The sequence below is a fragment of the Pteropus vampyrus genome, unplaced genomic scaffold (assembly GCF_000151845.1).
Source record: "Pteropus vampyrus isolate Shadow unplaced genomic scaffold, Pvam_2.0 Scaffold327, whole genome shotgun sequence".
Classification (NCBI taxonomy): domain Eukaryota; kingdom Metazoa; phylum Chordata; class Mammalia; order Chiroptera; family Pteropodidae; genus Pteropus; species Pteropus vampyrus.
Genome location: NW_011889108.1, coordinates 232,376 through 259,094, shown reverse-complemented (window position 1 = coordinate 259,094; position 26,719 = coordinate 232,376). Strand labels below are relative to the sequence as shown.

The following is a 26,719-nucleotide window of genomic DNA, read 5'->3' as shown; positions in this document are numbered from 1 at the left end:
ATGAAATATGCTGACTGCTCTGTGTTCTTTAGAAAACAAAACAGGAAAACTGAGCTTAGTTTTGGGAGCTTCCAGGAATTTCCTTACAAGGTCCTTCTGTTCTTGCTCACCTTGTTCAGAACACAGCATTTGTGACTGTTGCCTGTTTTCAATGGTTTTAGTTTTAAGGATTTTTATGAGCTGGAGCCAGAGAAGTTCCAGAATAAGACAAATGGCATCACGCCCCGACGGTGGCTGCTACTGTGTAACCCAGGGCTGGCTGACACCATTGTGGAGGTGAGATTGGCTCACTGAGTCAGTGGGGAGCTTTGGGCACAGTTAGAGCCACAGCTACTGCCTGCCTTGTGTCAGAGGGTACAGAGTAGGCAGTAACGTGCTTCTTTGTGTGTGGACCAGGAGTGGCTCCTGGATGAGAGTAGGTGGGGTCCAGCTGCTGCCCTGGGACATGAGAGTGCTGGGCTAGGCTGGACAGTCGGTCAGTGGCCTCTGGGGCCTGTGGAGGACTTCAGAAGCGAAGTCCTGGGCTTTGAGAAGGGCTGAGGTAGGGCCGTCTGACCGAGCGGCAGCCATAGACCCACAGCTAGAGCGATTTTGTGAGCCAGAAACATGGTAGTTGATTGACTTGTTCATATATGCTCACTCAGGACAAAAGGAAATGAGCCTTCGTACATACCAGGAGGTGCGCTAGGCTTGAGGATGCTACTGGGGGTATGGTGTCGGGGGTGAGGACCTGTCATAGGGACGCTGCCTGGGTGGGAAGGCACAGGGGGGCTGAGATTGGCAGAGTGAGTAGAAGGGAGCTGAAGGCAGAGGCGTGGGTGAGAAGACAGGAGGATGTGTCAGAAACGGAGAGAAACATTTCCTTTATGATTCTCCAGAAAATCGGGGAGGGTTTCCTGACCGACCTGAGCCAGCTGAGGAAGCTGCTGCCCTTCGCCAGTGACGAGGCGCTCATCAGAGACGTGGCCAAGGCCAAGCAGGTGGGCCCGTGCGCAGACCGCAGCAACTGGCCCTGCTGCCTCCGACTGGGGGCTGGGCAGCGGCCCTGCCTGTTCCAGGTGTTGGGGCCCAGGAGCTACACAGTCCATCTACTCCACTCAGCTTTTCACATGGGGACCTAGCTGACCTCAGGTCATGCAGCAGGCAGGCAGGCAGGTGGTGGGCAGGTGAGTGTAGACCCTCAAAGTGGCCTTGAGAACACCTTCACCCGAAGTTCCATAGGAAAAGCTTGTCTAGAGGGAAGTGCTAGGAAAGCTGATTTACGTCTGTGCACCCGAGCCTCTCAGCACTGCAGCCAGCCTCGCAGCTCCACAGGCTGGGATCACTGAGACCTTTCAGACCAAATGTGGCAGCCTTGTTGGAGAACGAGGACTGACCCGAGACACCATGTGCTCCCCAACCTGCCTCTGCACCATGCCCAGAAATAGCCCTTCAGTTTTGAAGTGTCTCACTCCTCAGTCATTTCTCTCCTTGACTGCACCCATCTGTCTCCTGGTATGCCACACTCACTGGTTTCCTTTTATTCTGCTTTTCTTATCGTTTGCTTTTCTTCAGGTTTGCTTTTTGGTCTAGTTTTCCGTTTATTTCTGTCAGTGGTGGTGCATATCCACTTTAAAGATCACGCTTTCCCCACCCCCACTTCTCACATGGCCACCACCCCTCAGCCCCTCAGCTCTGGTCTTCCAATCTCCATGTTCTTCCTGTGGGGCAGCAGCGAACATCCTGGGAGCCCCCTCCCTGCCACGTTTCTGACATAGGGACAGAGAGACCTCAGCCCAGGTGGAAAGCTGAGCATTAGTTGGACGCTGGGGAGTTATTGGGATTCGTTCCTGTGAACCGTCCAACTGTCCTTTCCCTTTATTCTCCCCAGGAAAATAAGTTGAAGTTCTCTGCCTTCCTGGAGAAGGAGTACAGGGTGAGAATCAACCCTTCTTCCATGTTCGACGTCCATGTGAAGAGGATCCACGAGTATAAGCGGCAGCTGCTGAACTGCTTGCACATCATCACCCTGTACAACCGTGAGTGCAACTGCTCGCTCTCACTAGCTCGCCCCGGGGCCTTTTCCTCACACATTTGGGAGAAGAGAGGACTGTGTGTGACATCACACATTTATTTTAAGCAATAGTTTTATGTTTTTCTATGTACTCAGTGCCAGAGTACTTACAAAGGAGTGAAAGGTGAGCTCTGTCTCCAGCCTGGTTGGGGTACAGACCTGAGCTACATGAGGCAGGCAAACAGTTAAATGCCTCAGAAGGGGCCTCAGGTAGTCAGCGTGGGGCCCGATGTGAGGGAGCTTCATGAGACTTGAAGGCTAGGCTTTATGTTCAGTTCAGCTTTTATTTTAAATTTACTTGCCATCTTTATTAGACTTGTCTTGAGTTATTTAGAAAGATTTTACTTATTAGAGGCATTTAACATATACTTATAGAAAGCAAAATAGTATGTTAAATTTATATATGTACCTTAAATATTTAAGTAGCATTTAAACATGAGAGCAAATGTGAATCAAAGACCCTCTAAAAGTAAATATGAAGAATTGTCGGGTTTACAAACATAATAATAAAACCTTAAAGGAATAGCTTAATTTTTAAGGTTTTTGTAATATAATAAAGTAAACATTAATTTTGAATACCGAAGGAACCACAGATACTGTTTTCAAAATAGAAAGCTCCTCTTAAGAACATTACAGCGCCTGTTATCAGTAAGGCTCCATCAGGTAGAGGCATCCAGTCCCTTGTGAGATAGTTGAGTAACAGGATAGATAACATTTAGGCTTGAGTGTTTTTGATGCTTCTGACCCCAAACCTTCAGAGAAGGCTGCAGGTGAGGACCCTCCTGTGTGTGGCTGAAAGAGGCACTTCACTACATTTCGCTGGCCAGAAAGTCATTCACAGAGACCTTGTTCAGTTTTATTTGCTATGTTTTCCTTTTGCAGTCATGATTTTCTGTATTTTCTTCATCATTTCCCCAGTGGTATCCCTGAGTCCCCTCCTTGAACACAGTTTATGAACAGCAATGAATCACTGGGTGCCCTTTCCTTCCTCTCTCTGTGGCCTACCTCACGTCAGTAGTCTCTCTGTCACCTCTTGGTATGTGCCTTTGTACTTCATCATGCACTCCTCCTGCTGGGCTTGTCGGCGGTAAATGACACCCTGTGATCCCCAGTTGTTCCAGTGAGGCAGTCAGGGGCTTGTGCTCAGTTCCTCCTCGTTCACCTCCCACTGCCTCTGCGCATGTGCGCATGTGCGTGCAGGTGCTTTCTCCATGGTCAGTCATATGATATTGACACTGCTTTGCCATCCTCATCCTCAACGTGTTTTTGTCTTAGTGTGTGGATGAACACATTCAGTTCTCACCAGTGAAATTGCAAAGCAGTCCTGCTTGGATTAACTAGTTCGTGACGTCTCTCCCATGAACCTCACTCTCTGAGTTTTTCCTTGTTGAGGACAGTCTTTGGCCTTTCAGTATGAAGGATGGTTTGAAGGTGACATTCTCAGTTCATTTTCTTTCCTTGAGCATCTTTTAGATCCCTGTGCTCCTCTGTCTAGAGAGTGGGTTCTGGTGTGTTTTGGTCTCACAAATGAGCTGGTCTCACTGTCTGTGCTAATTTTACTGTCCTGTGTGGATGCTGGCTGCTGTTGGTCAGTTTCCCTGATGCTGAGGGCGCTCTTTGAATATGTCGATTGCTGTCTTGCGTTATTTCATGGAAGTTTTCTTGAGATATGTTTAAAACATTTGTTGGTGCCATTATTTGGGTTTTCTTCTTCTAAGAGTCTGGCGAGGGGGGCGGGAAGGTTTCTTCTACCTACCTCTCCTTGCCTGTCGATTTCTCTCTGAATATTTCTAAAGGTCTTTCCTTTTCTGTTAGGTTCTCTGGTCTTTTTGTTTCCATTCTCTGAGTGTCTGCTATGCCTTCGGTGAGTCTACTCTCTCTCTTAGCTTCTGTAATTAGGTTTTATTTACATGTGGCAGTTTTGCTTTTGTGTTCTGCCAATTCTCACTTCACGTGCTTCCATGTTTTGCCCTCTTCTGAGGTCTTGTATTTTGGCTTTTTGGTCCCCTTTCCACATTGACAGTCATTGTAGGTTGGATGACAGGGAGGTTGGTTCTACTTCCCCCTGTCTGAAGAGAAGCTGTGTTCATGATTATCACTCCTAGATGAGTGAGCTATACTGCCCAGGATGACCATCAGGAGCTGCACGGGACTCCAGGCAGCTGCAGGGTTCCCCGGGGCCTGGTGCCTCTTTGTGGCTGCATCTCCTCTGTATCTTCTGAGACCAGCTGGCTCGGGATGCTCCTCTTCCTGGCTCCCTTGGTTTCTGCCCTGTGGGCCTCTGTCCACCAGGATGTCAGATCCTCTTCCCGCAATTTCCCTATAGGAGAGGTGCTGATGAGGTTGGCCTCCCTAGCCCTTTGAGCCTCCTTCCCTGTCATGCTCATGGCCCCTCTGGGGAGGTCAGCTCCCAAGACCCTTGTATTTGTAGCCCGGTACCCCACCCACCCTCATGACCTGACACTACTTGTTTAATGGTCTAGGGTTCACATGTTTTTCCTCTTTTCTACTTTTGGTGAAAATGTAGTTTGTGTTTTTATTTTTCCCTGTTATTCTGATTTCTGGAAGTGGGAAGATTCAGAAGTAAGGGACAGCCATGTTCCTACTGGAACCTAAAAATCAGATGCTAAAGGTCAGCCACAACTCTATATTGCTTATGACTGGTTCCTGGCTCTCCAGTGAATGATATCTAGGGCTGCCTCTCACCCATGAGTAGATACCTCCCAAACACACTGAAATTGAAAACCAGTGGCCTGGCTAGGACACCCTCAGTTTGCTGAGACTGAAGGTGAGCTGGCCATTGTAGCCTGACCCTCTGTCTGCCCCAGTGCAGGAGAGCTTCAGGAAAGGAGTGGGGGGGAACTTGGGGTCTTGCCTGACACCCTTGAGGACTGACAGTGACATTACCACAATCCTGAAGTCACCTCTTTTTCGAGTGCTCACCATGTGCAAGGGCCTTGAGTACTAGTGACCAGACCCAAACCAGGCTCCTCTGTTGGGCTGTTCTGGAAATAGAGGTGCAGCTTTTCCTGTTAGACTTTGGAAGAGTCTGCTCCTGGTGGCCTTTCTCACCACCCTGGGACATAAGTGCAGAATCTAGGGGCCTCGTCCCTCTTCTGGTGGGTGTGTGGGGCCCAGTGGCTACTACCTACCACCTGTGTCGAGGTTGACCTCTGAGGATACTGGTGTGTAATAGGGCAGGGGATTTTCTGGCTCCAGTTGCCTCACTTGAATCTCTTATTTGTCCTGCAGGAATAAAGAAGGACCCTGCCAAGGCCTTTGTGCCCAGGACTGTCATGATCGGAGGCAAGGTAGAGATGATGTCCTCTTTGCTTGTTATTTGTTCAGAATGCACAAATCACCATGCTTTTCAGCAGTGTCACTGTGTTCTGACTTGGGCACCAGTTGCCCACTGGGCTGGACACTGCAGTAGCTTAGAGCCAGCATTCACACAGAATGCTGGAGGTTTCTTGGCCTCTGGGTGTGACTGTGGGCCAAGTCAGTTTAATTTTCATCAGCTCAGCAATATGAAGGAGCTGGATGTGACCCGCACCTGCTCAGTGCATCAGATTGGGGGTCCCCAGCCTTGAGGGCAGCCCCCCGTGGGCTTGCTGGCCCCTCTATTTGGTGGGGTGGTACCTTTTCTCTGCATAACCACCACCCTTCCACACTGTGCCCAGCTTTTGGTCCTCAGCTTGCACCCCGCCTCCCACTCATGTGTTGAGAGGATGCTGGTCACTGGCTGCTTCGTTGACCAAATGTGAGCCTACCCTAGGCTCAGCCTGGCCTTATTTCATTTTGTTTACAGTAGCATATATTTTACACATACTATTGTGGAGTCTAGCGTATTGCCATCAAGGCATTGGCAGGTCTCACCATCACACTCTGCTGTCTTGGGCTGGTGGCCCAGCCTCTACCACTTTTCCCCAGCAGGCTGGTGTCATTAGAGAGTGTGAATTGCTCTGGGGAGTGTCTTCTTTATGGGGGCCACGGGATGGAGCCAGGCTCCTCTACTCTGATTGGAGCATGTGTGGAGGTGGATGGGAGGTTTGTGCCCCTCATTAAGCTCACCAGCTTTGGACAGCAGCGCCCACCCACGCAGTCTGGTCTCGGGCCCTCACCCAACTCCTGCCATTTCTGGAGCACGTTCTACACATCACCTTGTTTCATGTGTCAGTATTTCAGTGTGTATGTCTTCAAGATATGGACTTTCAAACAATTTTAAAAATTCTAATTATTAAAAATGTCAAGCCTAGAGAAAAGCAGGAAAATCTGTAGAACATCCACTTCTGCTGGGCTGTTCCACAGTGAACCACAGACATTAGGACATTTTACCCCTCAGGACTCCACACGTCCTCACAGTCTTTTCCCCCTAAACTGCAGTACATACAGACTCTTGAACACCACCACACAAGATCATTGTCATACCTAGATATTAGAATTACAAATATATTCAGCAGTTCATTTGAATCAGGACCATGGTTAGGGCTAGCATAATGATTGCTGGCTGTCTTTTAAATCTCTCCATCTGTACGTTTTCTCCATGTCTCTTTTTTTGCACCCTGTAGTTATCTTTGTTATAAAAATTGAGTGGCGTGTTGTCCCCAACTGGCTTTTTCTGACTGTATCCTTCCAGTATGGTACAGTTTGTTCCTTAGTTCTCTGTATTTCTGAAAGTTGGTAGTCAGTTATAACAGTCCTGTTCCTTTTATTTCTGAAAACTGATTAGAATCAGAAAACAAGCTTAAAACTGACAGATTTTTGCACATGATGAGGTGGTCTTCATGGGATGCACTCCATCAGAGCCGAGGGAGAGCAGGTGGGGTGTCGCACTGGGTAGAGTTACAGGTTCTTTTGTCATGAGTCCTGTCTCCCAGATTATATGGAGGACATGTAAGGATCCTATGGCCTCAGTCCCTCTGGAGAGCCACTCCTCACTGATACCAGGGGGCCGCTCTGTGAGGTGTGACCTCAGCATGTCCAGCACCAGGCTCTGACGAACGGTAATGATGCCAGTCCCCAAGCACAGGCGTGTTCATACTGAACCTTCCTCCCCCTTTCTAGGCAGCCCCTGGTTACCACATGGCCAAGATGATCATCAAGCTGGTCACGTCCATCAGTGATGTTGTCAACCACGATCCAATTGTGGGCGACAGGCTCAAAGTGATCTTCCTAGAGAACTACCGAGTGTCGTTGGCCGAAAAAGGTAGCCCCGGGGAGGCTGCATTACATGGGAAAGCCTGCCCTTGCCTGGGTGCAATGTGGATGGTCGTTGCTCGTTAGGGGTTAATTCTGCCCTGGATACCAGGCTCCCCAGCCAAAGGGGTGCCTTGGTCTAGCATTGACAGGCTATGGGGAGCTCTCTATCCATCCTCAAGTGTGGAGAATTACTCTCAGCCTTGGATGTCCTTTGTCTCTGTACTTTCTCACTCCTATCCTGATCTCATTGTCTCTCCCCTTTCCTCTCTCCATGGCCTCTCAGTTTTGCCTTTCTGCTGCTGGGTTTGCTCTTGCTGGCAGGATGCACTTCCACATGGCTTCCCCTTCTCTCCCCCATCCTTCCCACATCCTCATAGGATGCTTCTGCTCATCACCACCCACTCTCAAGAGCATTGCCTGCTTCTCACCTGGGCCAGCACCTGCCTCTTCTGTCCTTTCCAAGGGCAGCTCAGGGCCTGAAGTCTCTCCCTGCTCTATTGAGAGTTCAGTCTGGGGCCACTCCAGCTTGGGGAGTTTTGGGGAGACTCGCCTAGGATGTGTGCTACTGCTTGGAGAAGGTTCTGAAGAAGGTTCTAGAGCCAAATGTGCCTTGGAGCATGCTTTCCTGATCTGGATGGCCCTTTCAAAACTGGTTGCTTTCTGGAGACCCTGGTGGGGAAGTGTCTGTCTAACCTTATGGCAGAAAGCTGAGCCTGAAATTCTGGCACCAAGGAGCAGGCACTTCTGTGATTCAGACAGACCACTTGCTGCTTCCTGTGCTTTGGCTGAGTAAAGATGTGTAGGCTGATGTGTTCCCTCCTCCTGCCAGCTTGGCCGGTTCATCAGAACCATCCCTGTGGTCCCCACTGCCGTGGACCATGTGTGGTTCAGTTGGTGTTGTGGTTAGTCCTTCACTGAGTTTCTAACACGTCTTACAGCCATTGCTGCTTGGAACTGCCCTTACACTGTTATTTGGGGCAGGCTTCTTTATAACCGACCTTTGGGGTGCCCAGTCTGGGGCCTCAGACTTAGGATCAGGGCCCCTACATTCTCCCCCAGCTCTTGGACTTGCTGTGGCAACATGTCCACTGTCACATTTACTGTGTCCCTCTGCGCATGGGGCAGGCCTATATGAAGGCTGAGATGTCTGTGTCTGACATCTGCCCTGACACCTGGGCTTGACCTTTAAGAAGAGCTGGGCTCTGGTCTTGCTGGCTTTGAGTGCCAGCCATTGGGTCAGGGAAGCATCAGCTCCACAGATGAGCTGAGGATGTGGGAGCAGGGATGCCAGGGCAGGTAGGACAGGGAACCGGTGCTCTGCAGAAGGTGCAGGGCTCTCTCTGCATACAGCACAGAGTAACTCCTGTGCATGTTAACACAAGGAAATTGCTGCCCCCCGTTTTTAGTCTTCTGGTTCCATAAGAGTCCAGATTCCTCTTGAAGTGATCTAAAGAGCCTTATGGGCCGGCTTATATAAGACAAAAGTGGTATTGGGATGAATCAGAATGATAACACCAACAGGCCAGGACCAGGGACCCCAGCAGGCTTTGATTGGGTCCTAGTCCCTGGAAGTTTCCAGAACATAGGTCCTTTGCCATCTGCGGGGCTTCTCAGGAGACCCCTCTTGGGCCCTCTGCCTCAGGTCGCCGTGGATCAAGGAGAGCTTTTACAGGGAGCAAAGTGTTTCTTGCTGTCCCATGGCTCATGTTTGAGTAGTTGGTGGCTGACATACCTTCTTGTGTTATCTCCCTCAGTGATCCCTGCTGCTGACCTGTCACAGCAGATCTCCACTGCGGGCACTGAGGCCTCGGGCACAGGCAACATGAAGTTCATGCTCAATGGGGCCCTCACCATCGGCACCATGGATGGTGCCAACGTGGAGATGGCTGAGGAAGCTGGGGCCGAGAACCTCTTCATCTTTGGCCTGCAGGTGGAAGATATCGAGGCCCTAGACCAGAAAGGGTGTGTGCCCCTCCCCATGGCAGCATCCTGCCTAGAGCCCCACGGAGGGCCAAGAAGGGCTCTCAGGCCAGGCTTCTGCTTGCTGGGGTGAATGCCCACCCAGAGAGTGGGGGATGGATGGCTGTGGGCACACTGGCCTTGTCTGCTCACTTCCAGAGCACCAAGTAGGCTGTCCAGGGAGGCCTGTTTGGGCGAGAGCTGGCTGCTCTGTGCTTCTTCATGGTCCAGTCTGAAAGGTCCAGACCAAGCGTTTTCAAAAGAGTGAAAGGCTCTGGTTTCTGAGGGGATCCCTCATGGACAGGGCCCTGAACACTCTTGACTGATTTGGGGATTTGAGACTGGCTCACTGCTGAGATTCCCTGGCCTAATTTCTAAAATAACCTTTTTTTTTCTAGAAATAGTTTTAAATTTACAGAAATGTTGCAAAGACAATACAGAGAATTCCACATATTCTTCCAATATTCCCTGTTGCTTACACCTTACTAATTAGTGTGGAACACTGTCAAAATTAATCAACCAATAGTATTATGCTTTTATTTATTAAAGTCCATACTTTATTTCACCTTTTCCCCATAAATGTCTTATTATTTTCTGTCCCAGGATCTGAGAATCCAAGGCACCCCCTCTGGTCTCTGACAGTTTCTCAACCTTTCCTCATTTTTCATGACCTTGGATACTCTTGAGTCCTGGCCCTGGCCTAATTCTGAGCAATAATTAAAAGAAAAGGTAGTGATGCCTAATTGCCTAAAAGCCCTCAGGGGAGATGGTGAGGCCTCAGGCACCAGATGAATAAAAACAAAATGTTACCCAAGAAGTCAGAACTATGTCCTTATCAACCTGAGAGCATATACCTGCCCTTTTCTACCCACCTCATTTGGGCTCTTTGTGCCCCATCCCTATGTCCTGGGATGTACACATCTGCCAGATTCCTCCCTTTCCCAGACTTCCTGATGGCCATGGACTTGCTGGGTCCACAGAGTTGGGGCCAGGAGTGGGAAGGGCAACAGGGAGGGTGTTGGGGGCAGGGGCAGGAGGGCAGGGTGGAGATGCAGAACACTGTAAGTTCTTAAGGAGCCCTCTCTCATGGGAATATGATGGAGCCATTTGTGTCATTGTGTGTATTCAGGGACTACAGTTCTATAAACAGTAAAGGGAGCAGGTGGGATTTGCACTCATAGCACATCACTCCCCCTCCAGGGCCTAGCAGCCCACATGGCTAGCAGCCGCCTTGCCAGGCCAGCTGGAGCCTGGGGCAGTGCTGGGCCAGGGGTGTGCCCATCGCCTGTCATGAGGCTGCAGCTTGGAGATACTGAGCTGGCAGCTAACTTGACCCACCTCCCCACAGGTACCATGCCCAAGAGTACTATGACCGTCTGCCAGAGCTGAGACAGGCTGTGGACCAGATCAGCAGTGGCTTCTTCTCTCCCAAGGAGCCAGACTGCTTCAAGGATGTTGTCAATATGCTGATGAACCATGACAGGTAGGACTGGCCTCCCTTTGGTCCCTATGTCCCTCCCTACCAACGAGTCAGATAGATGAGTTCGTTGGTGGGCTGAAGCCTGCCTTTGTTGGGAGTGAAATCTTACCTTGGTGAGGCTTGTTCCCACCCTTCCCCAACCTCAGCCCATGGGCAGATCCTGAGGCCATGGACCTGGAGAAGTTCTGCTACGCCCAGGGCCAAAGCTTGCAGTGGCCACTGATGGTGCTTGGTGGGCTCTGGGGGGGGTCTTAGTGGTGGGAATTACCAGCTGCATGGTCTAGCCCCAGGCCCCCAGCACCAGCTGACCACCCGGATTGGTGCAATAAGCAGGAAGTGGTATCACATGGGCTGATTGGAGGTGATTCTTGAGCCCTCTCCAATAAGAGGGGGAGTGTGGACAGGACACAGAAACCTCTGGGAGGCAAGTAGGGGTTGAGTATGACCTTGGAGCAAATGTGGGTTCATAGTGACACAAAGTGGTTAAAATGATGAAAATAACTTATAGCATAAATTGCAGTGTAGTGTTTTATTACAATTAAATTGATACATGAATATAACTCACCTTCAGTTACAGACTTACTAACTTGGAACAGGTTGGCAGTGCCATTTGCCATCTTCACAGTTCTTTGCTCCACTCTGTTGGTAAAAATTGAGTCTGGTGAATGCTGAGAATTGACCCCTGTTCCACTTTCAGTTAGTTGTGTCTGGGTTAGTTTCATCTGTTTCATTTTAATGAATGCTGTCCTCTGGCTTCAGCCAAATCAGATCATAACCACATAGGTGCTGGAGCTGGGAGTTTGGCTCTGGCTGAGGTCTGTGATCAGGGAAAGACTTTTAATAGTTTTATGAATTGTGTTTCTGACTCAATTGTAAACAAAAATGCATTTCTGTATTCATAAATCCTACATTTTTTTTCCAGAACATACTTTTCCTACATCACCAGTTCTCAGCCCAGTTAGACCTGAAAACAGACAGGCACATAGAGCCTGTTTGTTGCCTGCCATTCCTGTCCCCCTCCCACAGGAGGTGAAAGGCAGGAAGCCTCTCAGCTGTGCAGCTCTAACCCATGTGCATGAGGAGAGTGCATTATAAACAGCAGTTTCTTTAAAGGACCATTGGGTTAAAATAAGACTTTTTGAGAAGTGTCCTCAAGACAAAAGTGTTGCTCACAGTGCAGCCTCTGTGGCCAGGTGGGCTCCATCACCCCAGAGCGTGAGGATACAGACAACTGCGGCCTGGTTTCCTGATCTCCTGTCTCCTGTTTCAGGTTCAAGGTTTTTGCAGATTATGAAGCATACATGGCATGCCAGGCCCAGGTGGACCAGCTGTACCAGGTAAGGTTCTCGGGCCCCAGAACTGGTGGAGGTGGCCCTAGTGGGGAAACAGTGAGGCACATCTGCATCCTACTGTCTTGGGCTAGTCTTGGGAGGTCACAGTTCACCTTGTGGCCTAGAGTGGGGTGGCTGGGAGCCTGGCAAGCTGAGCTGCATCCTGGGTTCAAGCCGTCCTGTGCCCGTGCTTCTTTATCATCTTCCACTCAGGGGCTGTCTGTCTTAGCTGTCCCCTTGCTCCTGTCTGCCATGCTGTACCTCATGACTCCTTGGGGCCAGGCTGCTGTTCACCCAAGTTTTCCCTGCAGAGGGGTTGGGGATGGGCTGTGCCCCAGCCTGCAGTCTGACCACCCCATGCAGGTGTGATTAGGGGGACATGGAGGAGTGGGTGCAGAGACTGGTCCAAAATAAGAGATAGGCCTGGTGCGCACACAGAAAGCATGTTTAAGTGAGACCATGAACGATTTGGAAAGGTAAAAGCTTCAGTATTCAGTAGAGGGACTTGTAGCTACCTGTAAGGAGCAGAGTTTCCAAGGCAGGGATGCTGGAGCCAGATCTCTACTTGGTAGTTAAGGACAAGGAGAGAACATGAATCTCAGGCTTCTGTGTGGAGTATATTCCTGGCTGCACATGGCAACCCTGTGAGACTGGTGTCTCATCTTAGTGTGGCCCACAGGGAGTCCACATGGGATCTCATGGGAAGACCCAGGTCCTAAGCTGGGGGAGGTGAAGGAGGTTGGCCCTTGGTGCCTGCTTCCTTCCCCTTTCTGGGATTTCCTGGGTGTCCTACCTGTGCACCCCATGGAGGATGCAGTGGGAGAGGACACTGGTGACAGTGGTGTGACAGTACAGAATCTTGGGTCAAGATAGTTTATTTCCCCAAACTATTTAAGCAGGTTCTTCTTGGATGAGGCCTCAGGGATTTGTGCATCTGATTTGTTGCAAGTTTGGGGCCCCTGTCCTTAGGAAGCTGCTGTCACAGCCTGCACTTGGGGAAACAGCTCCTGATGTTCCCTTCTGAGAAAGAACAGGGTAGGGTGTGGAAAAAGAGTGACTGGTGGGGCTCTGGATGGAACCTTTGCTTCCCTTAAACTGGGCCTCAAGGAGAGTGGCCCTTTCGGGGAGGCCTCTCCAGGTGTGGGTGCTGAGGACAGCTGCCAACCTCTGGGAGGCTCTGGGCAGAAGGAGTCTTCTTGGCCATTTCCAAGAGGAATTGGATCTGCCTGGTGGCAAATACCTGGTGGCATTTCTCTCTTTGTTGTGTGGGCCATACTCTAGTGGGAGATGGAGCATTTTAAGGGCCAGGACCTTCTCAGGTTCCTGGTCTCTTCTGCCTAGTCATTTGGTAGCTTTTCTGGTAGTCGGGGCCCCTCTTCAGTGAGCTATGATGGTCATTTTCTCCTCTTCCATCTAGACTACCCAGAAGGAGAGCTAAGAGTTCATCTGGGAATATCCTCAAGTTCTGGAAGCATAGGCTCTATTGTGCTTGAGGTTACTCAGCATCTTCTTTTCTTTGCAGAATCCCAAGGAGTGGACCAAGAAGGTCATCAAGAACATTGCCTGCTCGGGCAAGTTCTCCAGTGACCGGACCATCACGGAGTACGCCCGGGACATTTGGGGTGTGGAGCCCTGTGACCTGCAGATCCCACCCCCCAACCTCCCCAAAGACTAGGTACTAGCACAGTGGGGACCAGTAGGCTTTTGTTTTCTTGTTGACTGTACCTCATGCCATTTTCTAAGCACTTAGCCAGCAGCCAGTGGTCCCTGCTTTTTTTAGTGCTGTGTTCAGGGTGGGATATGGGGATTATGGTAGTAGTTTAGGATTGAGGAAGTGCAGGGATGGATGGACAAGGAAGGAAAAGTGCTAAGAGTGAGATGCTGCCTGGTCTGTGGTAGGAAAGCAGAGCTCACAGCACTGACTAGCGGGCCCCACAGCTGTAGCCCACCATCCCCACAGAACTGGGGAAGGTGGAGCTGCCTGCTAAGCTCTTCTGAGACCTTACAGACACCTTGTTGGGAGCTTGTTTTAAGTTTTGAACCTCTGGATCCTGGGGTCTGGGCAAATGGCCATGGCAAAGCCTGGAGAAGTGTGTTTCTGCAGCACTTGGGTGGCCCCTCAAGTCCTCCCTGGCCCAGCTCTGCCTCCTAGCATTGCTGGGAGGGTCCAATGCTCCAGATCGTGTCTTTACAGCTGCCCTGGGGATGCTCTGACCCAGGGCTTCTGCACTGATCAGATAAAGGGGCCCCAGGATGACTAAGGGCGACATTGGGGAAGACACCTGTGTCTAGGCTTTAAGGGGCTTTGGTTAGGATAACACTGGCTGACAAAAAGTTAGCTTCACAAGGAAATGAAACTAACTGAAGCTTTTTTTTGTTTTAGCAACTAAAAATTATACTTTTGGAATTTCAAATCAGAGGAAGGAATTCTGGTTTTTTCACCTGGCTGTGGGGGCTTGGGGCAGGGTCGCTGCCTCTGCTGAGGGAGGCTGGATGCCCAGCCCCTGCTGCAGACCTGCACCCTGTGCCCCTGCTCTGTTCTGGAGGGTTCATTTTCTGTCTTACACACAAGGCTGGCCTCCCTTCTCCCTCCTTTTCCACCAGTGCGACAACCTGCTCTGGAAAAGGACTGAGTGGGCCCAGAGGACAGCCCACTTTCCACTCTGCCTGGACAGCAGGCTGGTACCAGGAAGGGCGAGTGAGCTCCTCAGCTGCCCAGAGGGGAGAGCAAGGAGCACCAGGTGGCACCCTTCATCATGGGGTAATTGGCGATGTTGGACAGAAGTGCCCTTCCAGGGGCTCTGCCTCCTTGCATACTGCGTCTGGGCATCACAGGCTCTGCCCTCATCCCTGACTGTTCACAGAATCAGGCCATGAAGGACTTGCTTAAGTACACACTTTACCAAAGCCACTGGGCTCTGTGGTTGCACCCCCAACACCCTCCGCTCTCCAATCCCTTAGGCTGTGTGTGACCGTCACTGTGCCTGCCATTCGCTGTTACTGCCCATTGTTTGAGAAACTGATTAAACCTTCTTGCCCATGCTTGGTTGACCCAGCCTCTGCGTTTCTCTCTGTGCTGGCCTGGGGAGGCCTCAGTGTTTCCCTGGTAATGAAGGGCTGGGCTAAATTATGGCCCATCGTTCTGGGATTGAGGACAGAAAATTCTCTCATCCCAGCTGTTGTGGGGCTTAAGAGTTAGCTCTTCAAAGAATTGTGAAATCTAGCCACTTGGCATTTTTTGCTATTAATTTTATTGGTTCCTTTTCGCACCCATCTTCTGCTACTCACTCTTGGCTCTGGAAGGTAGAATGCCCTAGGGACTAAAATATTTCCTCCCAAATTATATAGCTTGCAAGTTGAATCAAAAACCAGGAGGAACATGAACTTGGGGCTGTAACCTAAAGACACTGAGAACTATGGGACCTTGTAGCACAGTAGACCCCTGCTGGGGGTGGTGACATTGAGATGCTCTCCTGGGGACTGGGGGGCCATGAGATGTGCTCTGGGAATGTAAGCTCCCTGTCCCTATCCTGCAGCTCCCAGGATGCTTAAATGTAACCACTTTACAGCTATTGCCACCTTTTTTTTTTTAAAGGACTGGTCCTGACCACACATTGATTTCGTAACACATCAAAGATGGGCCCTAACCCACATTTTAAGCTTAGTTGCTTGGACCAAGGTTTATAATAAACTAAGAAATCACTAGTTAAGGGCCTTTGGACCTGATTAACTGACAATGACCCAGCAACTTCCTGCTCACTGTTCTCTTTTTATGCTTCTTCTTAAATCAGCCTCTCAGGCACCTATAAAAAAAATTAAAAGTGTGTATTTTTTACTTTAAATCCTATCTCATTCCCCTCCAAAGGGATCTGAAGCAACTCAAATAGATTACAGGTTATAAAGAAAAAAAACAAACAAACGCTGAGACTTGAGCACAGGCAGAGCAGGCAGGTCTGAAGCAGTATGAGCAAGTCACACCCACTTCTTTGGCTGAAATGGTGTGGGAACTTGACTTTGAGCCTCCGTGACAAAGCCAGAAGAGCACGCCAGTCTCATGAAGGCTTCCCAGGCCAGGCAGGCACGTGATGTTTTAGTGTTACTCAGAGCCTCTGACACACAGCAGTTACACAGACAGACACGACTGGGCTGGGCCTGTACAGGTGTCCCAGCTCTGACAGATGTGTAGCCTGGGATGGTGGTGTCTTATAGGCAGTGATCACATTTGAAACACCCATTGACCTCAAGACCAGAGTCTGTTCACATTTCAACCTGTTTTAAGAAAGATATATCTCTCAGATGTGAGAATCACCATAGGCAGCTCTGAAGTGCCTCAGAGAGGTGGTGGTATAAACAGCTTTGGCCTCTGAGCCCCAAGCTCGCCCTAGCTGCTAACACTGACCATAACAACTTGGAGAACAGGCAGGCAGGTATAAGAGTGCCCCTGCTACCCCTAGAAAATTTCCAAGCTTCTGAGACTGATAAGTTCCAGAGCTGTAAGATATGGGGGAGGAAGGCCAGCCTTCTGGAGAGGCTACCCTCTGAGGTGGGACATACCCTTGTACCTATACAGCAGGGCAAGAAAGCCACCTGTGGGGGCAGCTCAAGGACCATTCTTATTAAGCCACAGTTCTCTGAGAGGTTGCTTAATCAGAATGTAAGCCTCTGGCCTGTCACCAGAGCCAGGAGAGGGAAGAAGTGGGGTTGTTAGTGGGTCCTGGGTCCCAGGCTGGAGCACCAGAATTACAGGAAAGGCTGGCTTGACAAAAAGCCAAACAACACAAAGGTCACCACTAGCGAGTAAACGAGGTGATGCTCATTGGCCAGAACTTGAGTGTCCTGTCCTTTCAGTCATCAGGGGTTTATGTTTATCTAGGGTGTGTAGTGAAACCCCAATGCCCATCCATTGACACAGACATAAAATAGGCTTCCTAAGAAGAGATTGAAAGGGTTACCTAAATAGGCCTATATTTTAGGAAAATGCCATCTGCTACATCTGGAGAAGGCCCCTCCCTGGAAGGAGGGAGGAAAGAAAGGCCCACTTCCTTACCCTAATAGTCACCCCTCCTCCCACAAGGCGAGGCTGTGAGAGTGGCCTGGGGCTGTGGGCAGGGCCTGTGTAGGGCTAGAGGCAGCACTGAGAAAGCAACAGACAGACCACCACTAGGATTTTATTAAATAAACGCTCAGGTGAACAGGTGGGTGGAAAGTGGAGGAAGTGCAGATCGTGGGCACCTCCCTCTCTGTGAGTGGTGGGCCTGCCAAGGGAGGCAGGGACACCAAGGAAGGCAAGTGGGGGTGCAGAGGGCAGGAAGGGGCTATGGAACCAACAGAGTCCATTCTGCATGTGCTGGGAAGGGACAGAAGAACCCAAGTCTCCTCACATTCTCATGGGTGGTACCGGATAGCTCAGTGTGGTCCCAAGACTTCATACTTCCTGCCTCATTCTCCATACCCAGCTCAAGAAGTGTGGGATCGACCTGCTGGTTGCTGCCTGCTATGTCACTGTCTTTCCAAGAACTCAGGTTGAGTGGGCAGCAAGAGGGAGAGAGGGCCACATGCCTGCCACTCGCGTTTTCCACAAAGATCTATGCTCCTGGCCACCAGTCTGCCGTGGCCTCCTCTTCCTGCCCTAGATGGCATCCGAGTCCTCTCTCCAGGTGCATCACAGACGCTGGTACCCTTGCTCCACGGTGCTGGGTTGGCTGGAGGAATGGGGAGGAGGGCAAAGGTCTTCATGCTCCTTCAAGCAGTGAGCTCAGTGCTGGTGCTCAGGTTCCGAATTCCCCAGGAATTCCCTAGACCAGAGGACAACCATCAGCCAAATCCGAGCCCAAACCAGAGATCCTGCCTCCCGTAGTTCTCACACAGCAGTCTGAGGACGAGAAGGAGCATGGAGGACCACATTCCCACTCGGAAAACAGTCACTGAGTTAAAGAAGCAAGGGCACCATTGGCATCTCGTAGTCAAATCCTGACACGCAGGAAGAAAGATCAGGTTATGGGCTACTCTTCTTTATTCTAACCTGTAGAGTTATACTCTGGCCCATATTTTCTATAATATGTTCCTTTTATGATGGGGAAAAATTTACAACTCCAGAACAAACCCATACTTTTTCAGCTCACTGTTCCCTCTCAGCAACCCAGGTCCGTGTGGCAAGGAACGGCAACATGCTAAAGAAACGTAGCTTTGCCTCTGGAACTTTCAAGGTAGCCAAAGGAGAAAGGAAGTGTGAAGTAGAATTATACAAGGGATGAAGCATAATGAGGGCCAATTTGAGCACCCCCAGACCCAGCAGGCCCAGGAAGGTGAATTCACAGCCAGGAGCACACCTTCTTCCAAGAAGCAGCTGGGGACAAACAGGCTTGAGGAGCTAGCTGGCCCAGGCCAGAGGGCCCATGTGCATGCTGTGTGTGCAGGGGCAGGACCTGACAGGTATGTGGGAAGGGACCAAGGCCTTACCCACAGTAGCAGGGGAGTGTGTGGAGTGATGAGCCCCTGCATGGGGTGTTTGTGTGGGCCTCCACAACCTGTACCACAGGGAGATCATGGGAACAGTCTAGGAGGGAGGGGCGATAAAACACTCTTCAGCCCCTATGGGTGGAAATGAAAGGCTGCTGAATTATGGTGACTCTTGACCCCACTAGAGCAGCTTTAGCAGCTGAGCCTGCTGTATGTCTGCTCTGAGCTGTTGCCATCCAGGACAACGTCCCTGGTGAGAAGAGAACACCTCACCTTAGTATTCGAGGAAGCTCAGGGCTCTTGTAGATGTACTTGTGCCTGTAGCCGAGGTCTGAGTGAAAGGGAATAAACTGAACTTTGAAGTCTCGGAAGCTCTGAGAGGGTGCAGCAATGTTGTAGAGCTGAGGAGGGAAAGATGGGTCAGTGCTCAGAGATGGGAGCCTTGTGAGTGACCTGCTTGATGTTTTCTTCAACAGAGGCCAGTCAGTGGCTGCTGCTTCTGCAGGGCAGACCATATCCCGCTCTAATAGCACTGCTAGCCCTGCAGTTTGCCATGGCTAGGGCCGGAGGTGCTGGCAGGAATCCGGCTAAGGCTCAGCCCTTAGGCCTGCCGTTGAAGACCCTCTCTATCCCCATGCCTGTCTCTTAGAGCTCCCCATTCCTCAGGGAGCAGCAAAGTGGATGAGCCAGCACCACAAAAAGAGCCACCTGCTAAGAAATGGTGTAGTGGCCTGAGAGACTGGAGAAGCCCTGATGTCTTAGCCTTGGGGGCTGGAATAGGTTATGTGCCTCAGACTTTGCTGTGTGCCTGGGTCAAGGCCAGTCAACAAGCTGGCTCAGTATCTATCCTGCCCTCAGCCCCTCCCTCCTCCTACCCCTGGGATAGCCAGGCAGTGTGCTTAGACCTGCTGGAGGGAAGGGACCTGGTCCTGGTGGATCTATCTGTACCTCGGGCCTATTCTGAGGCAGAAGTAGCACAGTCATCGCTTCCTCCCTGCCATCACCATGGTCAGGTAGTGCTATCTCCTAACCTACACTCGCCTACAAATCTAATCTTGCTTCTCGGGAGCAAAGGGAAAGCAAATTCAGCAAAAGCAAATGCAAAGGTCCCACGACAACACAGTACTCCTCTGACATCGGTCCAATCCTAAAGGCAAGAGAACAAAAGAGAACGATGCTACTGGAACTCTTGCATTGGGGATTGAGGATCCTCATCATTGATGGGTCCTACACTCCAGCCAGTAACTGGCAAGCCCTCCCAGCTAAGTCCCCTACAGTCAGAGTTAGGCCAGGACCTTTGTACAGGGACCTGAGAGACATCTGCTTATTTTTCATGTTTCCTCTATAGATGGCCTTGCTGTCTGGCCCCCCACCCCCTTCCTGCCAATAGCAGGCCCCTCTTCCACCTCTGCCTATGCCCAGCCTGAACATGGGCCTGTTAGATGCCTGCTGGCACCAGGGGCTGCACTGACACCTACCTTTCTGCCAAGCTGGAAGGGCACAACTGGGTCATCCTCAGCGTGCAAGATGAGCAGGGAGCAGGAGATGTGCTTCACACTGTGGGGATGAAAAAGGACTAGACTAAGACCCCAGGGAGATGGCTGGGGCCTCCTAGTCCCCTGGCTGTGCCCTTATCAGGGACTAAGTTCAGGGAGTGTTTCACCATGGTGCTTAACAGCTAAAATTCTTCTGGGCTGCTGTTTAGCAGAGAACTAAAAGTTGATTTCTCAGATGTTTCTATCAACACCTATTCAAAGTGATAGGTATCAATCAAATCTAGAGGTCAATTCATTCACCAAATCTGGCACCTGCATATTTTCTGAAAATTGAAAATGATTATTTTTGCTAGTAGACATATTCTTTAAAAATTACAAAACAATATTTACAAATCGAATAATTTAGGTGAGCCAAGAAACTTACTGAAAATGACTGTTACTAGGAATCCATTGGTAACAAGTCGATACCCTCTAATTTTTCTTTGGTTAAGGTCATTCCTGAATGTTTACAAATGAATTAACATTTTCAATAGGTTCATTCAATCCAAGCCTTCAGCAAACCATATAACACAAGAACAGACCAAGTGTCTCTTGGCTGCCTCACTGAGGTCTCATGGTAAAGCTGGTGGACTCGGCACCCACCTGCTCTTGGCGATTTCATACTGATCTGGGGGCTCTGTATGGGCAGTGCTGGGCAAGCTTGGCACCTGGCAAGACCTGGGCCAGGGGGCTCGTCACCCCAAAGATACTCAGCCTATCTGGAAGTCCACATTTCTGCTAGTGTTGCACAAGCACACACGCTCTTGCCTCATTTTGCTTCTAGGCTGGAGTGTTTCTTGTCACACTTTGAACTGCTCACTTTTCAGATTTCCTACGGTAGGCAGTTTGTCTTACCTGTGTCTGCTCTGGAAGAGGCCTAGTTCACATGCTGTCACCTTGGCAGTATTTGGCAACAGACCTGCCGACCAGGAGGGGCCTCCTTACTTCCAGTGGGGGGAGGGCTGGGCTACATGGGGTGATGTGCTATGGGCCCCCACTGCTCAGCTGGAGAGCAGGACCAAAGGTGGCCTGGGTTGGAGGGCAGGGAACAGCATTCACTGTTGTTGCTGAGAAGGAATCCAGTTTATTCAAGTTCCAAAACAACAATATTTATAAACAAGCATGGTCTTTCGCTTATAATGTTAGGTAAAATTTCAGTTTGTTCTATTTTTTGAACCAAAAACCATAATTAAGGCGAAAAATACTCCATTTTTCTAAATTGTTTCAAACTGCAGATTTTTAAATGTTAACCAAATAGATAAGGATTTTTCCTTTGAAGAAATTAAAACCCATAAAATATATCACAAAGACAATGTCAACAGACTATGAATGTTGTTCAAAGAAAGAGTCTTTAACCAGAATATTTATTTTTGGTTTACTTAATAGAAATATTTTTAATAATAAACTTTGTAACATCTTTTCACAACCAAATATCAATCAAATTGCTGAGGAAAGTCATTTTTGAATGACAGTTACTACTACTACTTTAATACCTATTCAAGAGTTCTGGTTTTGCCGTGCTATTTTAAAATAAAAATGGTATGAACAAAAATACTTTGTTTTCATATAGCTTTAATTCTATAGTCTATTCACACTCCTTTTTCTCTCAGCTGCAGCACTATGCCTACCTTCCCTCTATAAAGATCTATTGCTTAAAGAAGAACCCTAGTCTTCAGAATTCCATTCTACTTGGTCAATGTGACTGAACAGGCTTACGCTGGGGATTCTTGGTGTTTTTCTAAATTGAAAAATTAGGTACTCTACCACAGTACTCACTTTTCATCATTTGCAAATTTAATTCCACTGCTTGTAATGGGATCAAGGAAGAACCAGTCAAATCCAGGGAAATATCGATATATCTGAAGGCAACATGGAAACAATGTACAGAAGCATCAATTAAAATAACCATGTGGAAGGCCAAGGTCAAGGGTTCAGACAGAGGGTGCTAAGTGCCCAGGATATACCCATACTTCTGAGCAAACTGATCTGCAGCCCCACCAGAGCTATGCTGGGGTGCCCCTAGCCCCCTGTGCCCTGACCACAGAGTTTCTATTAGAGAGGCTACCAGACTAGACTGGCTGCAGCAAGGGCTGCTTGCAAACAGGGCTCCCACACCTCAGAGCGGCAGCCAGGATCAGCCTGGAGACCAGACTTCCCACAGATTTCGAGGCCACCACCCCCAGTGAAATGGGGGTCTGTGTGACTTGAGAGAAAAGCAACATCAAAGAAGTAACACTATAGAGGAGTCTTATGTCTGCAACAGAGCAGTGTGAAGTCAGGCTCGGGGCTGACAGAGCTCCCCGAGAAAACACTGCCAGTCAGGAAGCAGTGGAATGAAGGAGGAAGTAACGGCACAGAGAAGCCCCTCTGGGCCAAGCTTGTAAAAGAATAGTCTAAGGCTTTGATTCAGTTAGTGAGGGCCCAACTCATCCTAGAATCCCCATCTGAGTTTACCCAGGGTATGACCCTGATATATGACCGTTAGAGGCTGGCTGCCAAGTACTGTCTATGGGGATGGAGAGTGAGGGTGCCCACTAGCTCACTCCTGAGAAGCAGCTGGGCTGAATCCCACGGGGCAACTGTGCCCGGTGGACAAACCGTGCCACGGGGGCAAGGCCTCCCATGGGTCCTGCTGCCCTAGACAACCCAGCTGTGAATCCGTCCTACCTGGCTGCAAAGTTATAACCTTCCTGGACAGCTCTGGAGTCAGGCTAATGCCTGGAACTAAACAAGGATTAATTTTTAATAACATCTATATTCACTGGAATATTTAAATAATAATTTTTATGATTGTTTTATTTTGTAAGTATTTACTATAATTATTTTTGTAGTAATTATTTTAATGAAAAGTCGTCAATTTTTAATAAGATCTGTACTTGCCACTGAGAACGGATGGCTCTTAGCTTCTTCACGAATATTGGTGAATGGAGATTCCAATATTAGGGCATCTGGAGGTGTCTCTAGGTAAGTAAAACAAACAGAAAAAACAACAGTGAGATGGGCAAAAAGCCCAGATAAAACACATGCTCCAGGGTCCCATGGGGGGGTTTGTGGGAGAGGCAGGCCACCAGACAAGAAAATGGAACCCAGGGTGCTAGACTGGCTGGCCCTCCCACATGATTGGTATCTGGGAAGGGTCCATGCAGGGGACCCTCAGGTGGTCTTGGGTCGCTCTTGAGAATGTCTGCTGAAGCTGCTTATTTGGATCCTGGCCCTTAGTGAGGCTGCGCCAGCTACTCAAAAATCCTTGGGGGAATGCAAGCTTAGATTAGCTGAGGTTTTGTCTGCCCAGGTCCTGGCCTCAATGCTCAACTCAAGGGGCTCCGTGAAGACACCAAGCACAGTCACTGTGCTGCTCACTCGCCAGCACCCACTTCACAGGAGCTCACAGCAGGGAGGGCCTGGAACGCAGTCAGAGCCCAAACACTGCTTGTCTTGAGAGAGCCCAGGACCAGGAGAAGCCCATGCCCACACACCAGGACTCACATGCCACATGAACCCCTACCTCGCTCACAGAGGCGCCGCACCAGATTTGTTGCCACTCTGAAAAAAGAAAAAAACAGTTCAGCTGAATTTCAACAAAAATTACTTTAGATGAGACTGTTCTAAATCCTGCAAAGTGAACAGAGAAGCCATGGGATCTGTGAAGTAATTAGTAGGGTTATAGGGAGGGATTCAGGGGCACAAAGATGCTCCAGGACCATGGGTGGGCCCAGCTGCCCCAACCATCAGCCAACCCTTCCAACAAGGATGGCGATGACAGCCACTCTTCAAGTCTCTGAGATATGTCCTACAGCCTCACCAGGAATAGCCTCCTTTAGGCTACACAGCACTGCCTCTCAGCTCACACTTGCCTGGAGTGGGTGCTGCTGAGACAGAGCAATAGTGGGAATCAGGGCTGCCGCATCAGCTGAGAAGAGGCTGTGGTTTATCTACACAATTCCTGGAGGAGGTAGAATTTGGAGTCTGTCAGGCCTGGGTGCAGTGTGGGTGGGGTGGGGGGGCGGGCAAGGGGAATAGGTGGAGTGTCTCAAGACCACACTGGGGGTCCTATGTGGACAGCCATGGCAGGATGGCCTACTCCTCTTCATCCAAGGCACCTCTCTCCAAGGGCACAAGGTTTACTCTCTCCACATGGGTGGGCCAAGAGTCCCTGTCTCAGACAATGCCTAGTCTGCAGTCCCCAGCCCAACTGTAGCATATGATGCAAGCTGAGCAGCAACAGGAGAAAGGGGATACAGTCACTATACTTAAAGGAAGAGCAGCAGGAAAGGGCAAGGCAGCTGAGGGTCTTGGGGCTCTAGGCACTGACATCAGCAGTTATTTTTAGAAATGCTCTGGTCTCATATCAGCAGAAGCAATTCAGATGGTCCCAAATGAAACATTAAAGTGCTTCCTGTCTTGGCATTGCTGCCTTCCCCAAGTTCTCTGGTAAGCCAAGTATAGGCTTATGTGGCCTAGTTTTTACAAATGTCCCTGGTTTGCAGTGATCAGAGCCCTGGCACTGGGACTTGCTGGACAGCACATGCAGCCCCAAAACAAGGGATGTGTAAGCCCAGGTACATCTTGAACTTGAACCCCATCTGGTATGCTTTGAAGATGTCTCCCCAGGGGTACAATCTTGGGCTGAGGAGAGTCTGCCCATCCTCCCTGTAGAGGGGGAGGTCATTTCCACAGCTGCCTATGTGTGTCTCAAGTGACTTCTTCAGTTGAGGAGTTAAAGTAGTTCAGACCCTTTTTGGGCTCTAGTGGTACTTCATCCCCTGCCCCTATGTAGAGACTGGAGACAAGGCTTGTTGGAATTAATAGTGCCACCGGATCCAGAGGCCATCAGGGTACCCTCAGAAAGCCCAGGATGGAAAGTTGCCCCATGAAAACCTACTCCCCCAAAGGCCAAGTCATGCTGGGAACTCTTACCCAGTGCCTAGGGAGTGGCCCCAAATATACACGGGGTTGTCTCCACTTCTCGCTTTAATCCAGTCAAAAACATGGAGTGCATCATAGGTCATGCCCCGCTCTGATGGCGTGCCTATTGAGTCACCCCAACCTAAGGGAGGGAAGCAAAAGAGGAGGAAGTCAAGCCCAGTTCATGGAACCTCTTGAGGGGCAGGCCCACCCCTACTCTCCTTTTCGACAGATAGGCCCAGGCCCTCAGAAGCAATACAAGTCTCTGCAATCACCACCATCACCATCCACAGCTCCATGCACAGGGTGTCCCAACAAGTCTGCTCCTGCTTCTTCTACCTCCTCATCCAATTATAATCCCCAAACCCAAAGGCCATCACAGGACCTCCCCAGATGAGCAGCAGTGCAGAAGGGGGAAGTGTTGCTGGGACATCAACCTACTCAACACTGGGGGTTTGCTAGTGGCTGGCCCAGGATGAAGGGCCCCGAGCCCAGTCTAGACTCCAGCTGTGGCCTAGCTACAGAAAGGCACAGGGAGTCAGGAAGCAAGGCTCTGGGAAACAGGGTGGGTGACGGAGTGGGTGGGTAGAATTTCAGATGCCAGGGAACTCTGACCCAGAAAGTGAAGGGGCTCTAAGCATCCTGTTTGCCTAACAGAAGAAAGCTAAACATCACTGCCCTCACACTGTGTCCTCTCCAAGGGCCCTTCCACCCAGTCTCCAGGAAAGGTCAAGTGCCCTAGTCATTTTGAGCAGCTCAGCAGTGAGTCATCATCAAGTGATCTGAAAGCACCACAGGCTGAAAAAGAGCAGGTTCTGCTGCATAAGCAAAAACTCAGAGTTAGTGGGCACAATAAGCCACCTCCCCTGAGCATCCCAGATTAGGGAAGGAGTCCTGCAAGAGACAAGGCCAGACTGAGAGGCTCGGGGCACGAGTGGGAGGCAGGGACACAGAGACATGGAGGGACAGAGAGACAGACAGACAGACACACACACACAGAGGCAGAAGAGGCAGAACTTTTGTCTCTTACAGGGCTTAGAAATGCAGAGACTCAATAACAACTGAAAAGAGGAAGTGCTATACTGGATTTCATTTCTTGGTAGAAGCACAGGGAGGTGAACAAGGAAGAAAGCTGTCCCTTCTCATTATCCTGAGGGCTCTAGCGTGCAGTAGGAACAGAAAAACTTTTTAGCATGAAGAAATACATGAATAGCTAAACTACTTGCCAGAACCTCATTTCAGAGTTTTCCCCAACCCAGAACTTTCATCCTGATGGAAGAGTCTTCCATGGAAGAATCATTCCTATAGTAAGCAGAATAATGGCCAGCAAAGAGGTCCAGGTCCTTATCCTTATCTCTAGAACCTGTGAATAGTGGTTGCAGAAGGAAGTGATGCTGCAAATGAGCTCACCTTGAGATGGGAGAGTATCCTGGCTTATCAGTGTGGGCCCAAAGTAAAGACAAGGGCCTTTATAGGTGAGAGAGAAAGACAAAAGTCAAGGTCAGTGAAGCAGATGCAAGGGGCCAAGAGCCAAGGAGTAAAGGCAGCCTCAAGAAGCTGGAAAAGGCAAGGAACTAGATTATCCCACGGAACTTCCTGAAGGAATCAACCCTGCTAACATTTTGATTTTAGCCCAGTGACTCAAGATTTTGGACTTCTGACTTTTAAAACTGCAAGATAATAAATTTGTGTTATTTCAAGACATTAAATTTGTGGTAATTTGTTACAGCAACAAGAGGAAAGTAACACAATATCCAGTCTGAGGATATGGATACCACTGCCCTCCAAGGTCAAGGTA

At 49.7% G+C, this 26,719-nt stretch overlaps 2 protein-coding genes across 6 annotated transcripts in view; one reads left to right on the top strand and one right to left on the bottom strand.

Moving 5' to 3' along the window:
- PYGB (glycogen phosphorylase B) overlaps window positions 1–15,073 on the top strand; it is a 55,486-nt gene extending 40,413 nt beyond the window's left edge. The window contains exons 12-21 of one of the 3 annotated variants that reach the window (XM_011378001.1): window positions 162–276; window positions 879–980; window positions 1,871–2,018; window positions 5,306–5,364; window positions 7,118–7,259; window positions 9,007–9,214; window positions 10,560–10,694; window positions 11,962–12,028; window positions 13,545–13,697; window positions 14,627–15,073. In XM_011378001.1, coding sequence (XP_011376303.1) covers window positions 162–276; window positions 879–980; window positions 1,871–2,018; window positions 5,306–5,364; window positions 7,118–7,259; window positions 9,007–9,214; window positions 10,560–10,694; window positions 11,962–12,028; window positions 13,545–13,697 — 1,129 coding nt within the window. In that variant the 3' untranslated portion in view covers window positions 14,627–15,073. Of the gene's footprint in view, window positions 1–161; window positions 277–878; window positions 981–1,870; window positions 2,019–5,305; window positions 5,365–7,117; window positions 7,260–9,006; window positions 9,215–10,559; window positions 10,695–11,961; window positions 12,029–13,544 lie in introns of all 3 variants that reach the window. The other 2 variants (XM_011378000.1, XM_023522039.1) reach the window with 2 other exon arrangements.
- Window positions 15,074–17,170: 2,097 nt separating this feature from the next.
- Window positions 17,171–26,719, bottom strand: part of ABHD12 (abhydrolase domain containing 12) — a 60,794-nt gene continuing 51,245 nt past the window's right edge. The window contains exons 7-13 of one of the 3 annotated variants that reach the window (XM_011377998.2): window positions 24,934–25,063; window positions 23,522–23,559; window positions 22,897–22,976; window positions 21,793–21,875; window positions 19,960–20,038; window positions 18,755–18,882; window positions 17,171–17,817 (exon numbers count right to left, since the gene is read on the bottom strand). In XM_011377998.2, the coding sequence (XP_011376300.1) occupies window positions 17,778–17,817; window positions 18,755–18,882; window positions 19,960–20,038; window positions 21,793–21,875; window positions 22,897–22,976; window positions 23,522–23,559; window positions 24,934–25,063 (578 nt within the window). In that variant the 3' untranslated portion in view covers window positions 17,171–17,777. The other 2 variants (XM_023522040.1, XM_011377999.2) reach the window with 2 other exon arrangements.